General features: G+C 36.7%; 1 protein-coding gene across 1 annotated transcript in view; it reads right to left on the bottom strand.

Annotated features, from left to right (window-relative positions):
• Positions 1-7,192, bottom strand: part of ADCY2 (adenylate cyclase 2) — a 215,090-nt gene that overhangs the window by 17,367 nt on the left and 190,531 nt on the right. Inside the window, exons 18-19 of the mRNA XM_029958905.1 lie at positions 6,759-6,943; positions 5,221-5,305 (exon numbers count right to left, since the gene is read on the bottom strand). Coding sequence (XP_029814765.1) covers positions 5,221-5,305; positions 6,759-6,943 — 270 coding nt within the window. The remainder of the gene's footprint in view (positions 1-5,220; positions 5,306-6,758; positions 6,944-7,192) is intronic.

Below are 7,192 nucleotides of genomic sequence, written 5' to 3'. Positions count from 1 at the left end.
TTCTCTCCGGTGTTAGGATAAATTGTTGAGAAGGGGTGGGGGAAGCCTAAAAATTGGATTTTAGATTTCTAATGTGGCTCAAACTGCTACAAAGGGTCAGGTACTATTTAGATATTTAATTACAAAACTGAAAGAGAACACCCATAACATGAAATCCTTGTTTCTTTGTTGACATACTCACTCTGTGCTAATACAAGGACAGAGTGCAGACCTCAAATGCACTGCAAGAAATATTCTGGCTCTTCTGACTCAAAGATAACATTCTTCTGAAAGTAAAATGGGTCTTAACATCTTAGAATGGATCACCTTGCATCCCAGGAATTTGGACTTGGAATGTCAAATAAGCAAACAAGCCGGATATTTTCAATAATTACATGTTACTAAAGGATATTTGCAGATTATAAGCAAATGAAGAATGGGCAGAGACTTAAATCCTTGTAAAGACAAACGTGAAGGAACAGAGAACCTGACAACAGATTTCTGCAGGAACTTGAAAATACGATTTTATTGTTGCTCTGTCATCATGCATCTATTAAATGGCAATTACCTCTTATAAAGCTTGAGGTCATAAACAGTTTTTTTTCAAAACTTTCCACATAATGCAAAATACATGCAGTCACTTTTTTAGCATGTCTTTTTTATATCTATATTAGATATTTATACATCTAAGTATTTAGCTGTATAAATATACATACACATAATGATAAATTCAAATGCCACCAACTGTATTCATGCAGAAAAAATACAATAAAACCTGAGATGTCAAAATTATTGGCATAAATGGACAGAAGTAAAGTGGATGCCTGCTGAAATTAGATATCCACACATTGTACCAACTTTGTATTGAAAAGAAAAGGTGGAAGCTAAGCTGAAGTCTTCAAAAAGATTTTTCTTTTTTATGAGTTAATATTAAACAGATAATTCATTTACTACTTCACTATTTAATGAATGAAGTTTAATCTGCTAAAAAAAGGGCAAAGAGAATTCAGAAATCAGAAAAAAAAATCAGAATGTATTCTACAATTTGCTTTGAAATTAAAAAATTCAACATATCATTTTTCAAAATTTATAATCAGAAATTTAAAAACAAAAAAGCAATAGCTTATTAACTTACTTCAAACTGTGGGATTTTTTTTTTTTCATGATATGAAACTTGTGGGGGATAGCCTGATCATTCAAAACAGACACAGTGTCAGAAAACTGACAAATAAATGGTAAGGATATAATGCAAATATTTGGAAAAGAAGTGGAACAACAGAGCAAAGTACTTTGTAAAAAAACAATGATAAGGAAAAGAGCTATATAGACATATCGCCTAAAGGTGACACAATTGGAAGAGCTGACACCTCTTCAGTAAACATGCCTCCATCTATTACAAAGAAGTTAAAGGTCATGTGATTAGGAGCAAAATTGGAAATAAGTTTTCATTAAATTCTTCCAGAAAAAAGCTCTTGAAAAGACTACGTTGTCCAAGAAGAGAAGGATCCCCTCACAGAAAAATGCTCACTAAAAAACAGAACAGAGTTTTCACAGCTGAGTAAAGTTGCCATAAGCATCTCAGCAGTAAAATAGCCAATGAAATGCAATGTGGATAAACACAATATAATCAATAATGAAAAAAATACACAGCCAGCCTACAGAGTAATGGGATATGTATTTTAGGTACTCTTGAGAAAGGAATTCATAGGCTATATCAAGACGGGTAATTCAAAGCAGGTCATAAGAGATATTTAATGCTCAATAGTGTTTAAATGTAAGAACACTTCTTAGACAGTCAAGCCCACACCAGTCTGCATTCTCCTGGGCAGGGTGCAAGAGTTGCCATTCCCAACATTTTGTCTGCCTGTTGCCAGCCTATTTTCAAATAACTCTAGGTGTATACATGCAAAATGAAATGAGTCACTTGGTCTCAGTGTCAGGAAATGATTGTAGCTTATCCTGGCATGACCATCAAAAAAAGCAGTTCTACTTTCTCCACTTCACTTCCATCCTGTGCTCATTTTTTTGGCACGAGCACTACTGCAGCCACGTCATAAGTCCTGGAAATAGATCTGGCTGGAAACCAACCATTTCTCCAGGGTTAATTTTTAAGCCTGATCATTTCCCTGTTTTGTTGTAGAATACAGCTCCACAGTGAGCTGTGCCAGTACAAATGAGGAGACACAAGGAAAAGAATGAGCAGCTGATGGAAGGCCTACTTCTTCCAGCAGGGATACTGGATGTGCAGCTGAAAATTTCAGTTGAACCTAAGTTGGCTCATAAAACTTGTAATGATATACTAACTCTCCCTCTCTTCATCCCCATTGAACCAGAGACACATATTCCCCACCTCTGCTCTTGCATCAGGACAGGCTGACCCGTGGTGAGCAGGTTCACAGAGCTGGGCTTGCAGGAAAGCATTCACTTTTTGTTTGGATGAACATTTTGGTTACTCACTCTGGAGACAGTGGCAGCTTAAGGGAAATGTAAAGGCCACCCTTTTCATCAGTGGCTATTATCCTTAGCATTTTTTAAAAAAAGCAGATATCAAAAGAAAAGACATAATATCTGCAAAGTAGAAAAACGCAATAACAGAGAAATTACTTGTATATTACTCTCTGTGGAAGATGAGTAAAGAAGAATTTCCCTTTGCCTACACTGCCAATATGGCTCAAAAGTGTCCTGTAAGTGCCACTCAGAGAAAGTAGCAAACAGAAAGTTCAAAAACAGAAAGACAGACACTGTCACATGACTTTTTATCAAACTGTGAAGTTCATTATCAGTGTTGGGAAGATCAGGAAGATAAAATCGGTTAAAAAGGGATCAGACAATGAAACAGAAAGCAGAGCAGCCAATAGCTGTTAAACACTGCCACAGGAATGCCAACAGAGAGAAGGTGGGAAGTATATGTTCTGGAAGGATCACTCTACACAGGTTGATTTCCTCCCCTTTTCATTTTCCAAGCATTTGTTACCAATTAGTACACCAACAGTAACTTAAAATGGCAGATCTCACTCCAGGTATGTATTAAAATTAGTCCATAATATTTTCTTGTAATATTTAGACTTTCCTTGAGAGTGTTTGAAAACACAGGGTTTTTTCTCCTTTAAGGGAGAATAAATCAGTAGGAAAAATCAAAGGCTAAACACTGATGAGTTACAAATAAGTGGTATCATGACAAGGATTCTGAACCTACAGCTCTGAAAATGAAGACTTTTTCCATTACAAGATCATTTCTCAGTTGCCATGACAGAGAACACTTGTAGTTGTATGCAAAACAAACTTTCTTCTTGATGTGCCCAAACCCACAAAGAAATCTCTCCTTTCCAGTGATGAAGATAGCCTGTCTCTCCTTTTTTTTTTTTTTTTTGGTGTTGTGCCCACCATCTCCATCTGACACTTTGGTTGACAGGGACTAAAGATTCTCAACTGGTGCAAAGAAGCACTTTTTCCTCTTTCCGAGTGGAAGTAGCTGTGCTCCAGCCCCACTCTCTGTTACCATCACCAAATGAGCAAAGTCTAATGCTGTGCTAGCAGCAAGACAGATGAAGAATGTTATTTCTAACTCCAGAAGGATGTTCCTCACTACAGCAAATACTGTAGAAGCTGCCAGATAACAAATTTTTGCGTAACAACCTGCAGGGCCTTCATGGCAATTTAAATGACAGCCATTACATTTCGAGGAATTGTAATGTAAATTAGTGATTTATGAACAGTCTGGGATAGGCTGTTCATGAGATCTTTCATGGATTGTCTCTTCCATCTCAGAGTCCTGTCTTGTGCACTGTATCCTTTTGCCACAATGGGCTGGAATTGCAGCTTTTAGCCATGGATCATTGTGGCAAGATAAACCCACCCTGACAAGACCTAAAATCAACCAAGCTATCAATCAAGCTATCATGCAAGATCAACTGCTGGAGCCAGGGTGTTGTCTTGGTGTTAATTATGCTAAAACCACCCTGTTTCATCAAACTTTGAATACACACCCTGCTTTTTGAAATCTGATTTGACAGATAAGCTGATAGCTGGCCTGTAAAGGTGTGACTAGCAGTCAATCACTTCATACTATAAAAGTCCAGTCCCCTCTCATGCAGTCAGGTTCTTCTGACATAACCCTTCTTGGCGTGTATGTGTGGAGATCTCTCCCTTGGGCTGGGGACGCCCCACAAGGATACTCCTCGAGGTTGAGAGAAAGAGATCTCCCCATGAGCACTGGTATGGGTGAGTTACATCAGATCTCTACTTAATAATTATTTCTTTTTGCTAGTTTTAATATAGCTGCTTCAATAATTGCTTTGTTATAGTGCACTATACTACTTTATGCTATATTATACTCTATAAATAGATTTTTAGTGTTTATATTGTGTAGTAAATAGTTCTGGTTAAAATCTTTTGTCTGATCATTTGTATAAAATAAATTATTTATTTTATATAAATATTCTCATTTTGCCAATCATTAAAACCTGCAGGACAAAAGTTTTTCAATCATAGATCTATAATTCCTTAAATTTAAATGATTAATATAATCCAAGGCTAAGACTGGGTTTAGCTGCACCTAGACTCCTCTCTGAGAAGAGGTTTAGAAAGCAAGGGAGTTCTTTATGTATCTCAAGACTCACTGGTAAGGCTTTGCTTTTTAATAACTTTGTCTAAGCCTTCCACTCCTACCCACGACAATCATGGACAGGTCTGAGTATTTAGAGAAAGAACTGCCCTTGTGTCTTTCCTCAGCTTAGTACAGGTAAGACCACTGACATCAGATTTGTTCTGAAAAAGCACAACTGGGTAACAAAAAGAGTAGTTTCCTGTTGGGTCACAGTTTTAGTGCAACCATGGCCTCAGCATGTGGTACACTTATGTGTGCATGCTACATTGTTTCTGTGTCTGCATCAAATTGCAATAACTGTGAAGAAAATAGCTTGTAATTAAGCAACTATGGGAGACAGCAGATGGATGCAGACAGATGGGAGCAAACCAGGAAGCTACAAGACAATATCGGTCAGAGTGACAAGCAATAGTCACAGTACACTATCAGCATAATGTCTCAATGACAGTTACTGGTGAGTTCTGAGGACAAATTGGAAGGTAATAAATAAAATAGCTTTATAGATGCTTCTGACACTCCTTTGAAAGGGTATGGGACAGAACGGAATAAAGGCGTTTCTTTGGGAAGGTGACAGGCTGCATGTGGCAGCTGGCACTGTGTCCACTGATGCACAGGAAGAGAATCATGCATCTTACCTGTCTACCCAAAACCAGTAACGTGATAAAGAATATGAACAAGGAAATTGAGCCCATTGTCTTCAGGTCTTTCAGTATTCCTGGCCTACAAAATAAAAACAGAAGTAAAGCAGGCTGCTCAAAAGTTAAACCAATATTTAAATAAGACCACAATTTATACTACTTGCTGGCATGCAAACTAAGAGCATTTAAATATTATATGCTTTATTACTTGATGAAACGTCATTACGTGTATTATGTAGCTTGAATTACTTCTACTACATTCTGTGCAAACATGCCTACATTTTGAAGTCCAATAATAAGATGAGGATTTACTAAAAACAATATCCTTGTTTGCTTACAAATGGAGAGAATTGTGGCTTATTCTATACAGGCAGAATAAAAAGAGATTTTTAATGCAACAACATTATTACCATAATAGAGAGCTTGACCATATCCAATGAATATGGAGAAACAGAAACCAAAGCACCTAACTCCCAAGATACCTTTTCACCTGAGAATTACAGGAGGCAGAAAGTAGATATTGTACAGAGTTTATTAAAAACTCTACTTTGGCAAAAGACCCTAAAGCTCTCCTCCGAGGCCACTGAAAGAAGAACCTCGGTGAGAAATTTAGGAAGGAAAATACCAACAGAGAGCTTGACTGGCAAAATCAAAACTGCTCAATCTATACCATCCCATGGTTCTCCATACCATCCCACAGATATCCTTTCCACTAATGCAATGAAAACAGAGACCTGGGTTTGTTCATTTAATCTTTTAGATTTAAGTGCAAAGAAAACCACTTTGTTTTTTTTTTTAAATTCAGATCCTTTTCCATGAATGCTATAGCACAGGAAAAATTATACTGAAACTCTACTCTGAATATTCAGACTCTCTGGTGTGGCATATGCCACACACTCAGCCTACACAGAAAAGAATCACCTCTTTGCCTTGAAAATGAGGTAGAAAATACATGTGTCCAAAAATTATTTTATGATAGTTGGAATTGGGAGTCATAAGTTTGGTCTTATATATTATCACCTGTAACAAAGGTGTTACAGCAGTCTCATGGAAACTTAACATACAAATTCACAAGTATAGCAAAATAAAAAAAAAGAAAAACTGTTGGTCTACTAATTTTTTCAATAGCTCAGACTGCATTTTTAAAGATTTAGACTACGTACTAGTTCTGAGGAGGTTGATTTTATTTGGCTTCCAGCAAATATGCTTTAGCAGTCTTAATGATGTACAGTCTGAGGCCCTAACAACCTTGATGACGACTTCTTTGTAATGTCCTTTATTATAAAAAATTAATATTAAACCATACTCTACTGCCTACAGTATTTGCTTTAAATGCCTTATCCAGACTTATTTCTTTTATTCTAATGCTCTGAGGTGTGACACTAAATCATATACTAACTGCAGCATGACAATGATTTTAAATTTTGACTCATAGATTACATAGCCAAACACAGAGAAAAAAAGAATCTGCTTCACGATATAAGAAGTGCCAAAGGTAGTACTTAATTTCAGAATGACTGGAGTTATCCACCTACCTTCTAAGAGGTGCCATTGCATACATAAATTTGCTGTAGTCATCCAGCATGGGCCCATGAGTGTGCAGAAGGATAACATTGTAGCCCACCAATGCAATCAACATTATTACCATTTTCAACTCATAATTTATCCTCAGGAAAACAGAACAGGAAATGAGCCCTAATATGCAGCTGTATATAAAATACTGGCAAAGAAAAATCAAATGGAAAGTATTTAGAATTTGGCTCTTGAGTAGGAAATCATGCATAATAGAATGCTCAGGCTGGTTTAAAAACCAAGTTATTGACTAACCACTGAAGCATACAATCTATCACAATCTGGGACACTATGGTGTGTCAGACAGCCAATAACAATCAGATGCTGGTATTTCATGAAAGAGACCCATTTTTTTTATTAGGCTTCAATTAACTGAAAGCTCAGAAGAATCCAGATT

This window comes from Manacus vitellinus, unplaced genomic scaffold, assembly GCF_001715985.3.
Source record: "Manacus vitellinus isolate BGI_N305 unplaced genomic scaffold, ASM171598v3 scaffold_17_pilon, whole genome shotgun sequence".
Taxonomy (NCBI): domain Eukaryota; kingdom Metazoa; phylum Chordata; class Aves; order Passeriformes; family Pipridae; genus Manacus; species Manacus vitellinus.
Note: the sequence above shows the minus strand (reverse complement) of the source record. Positions and strands in the feature narration are given on the sequence as shown.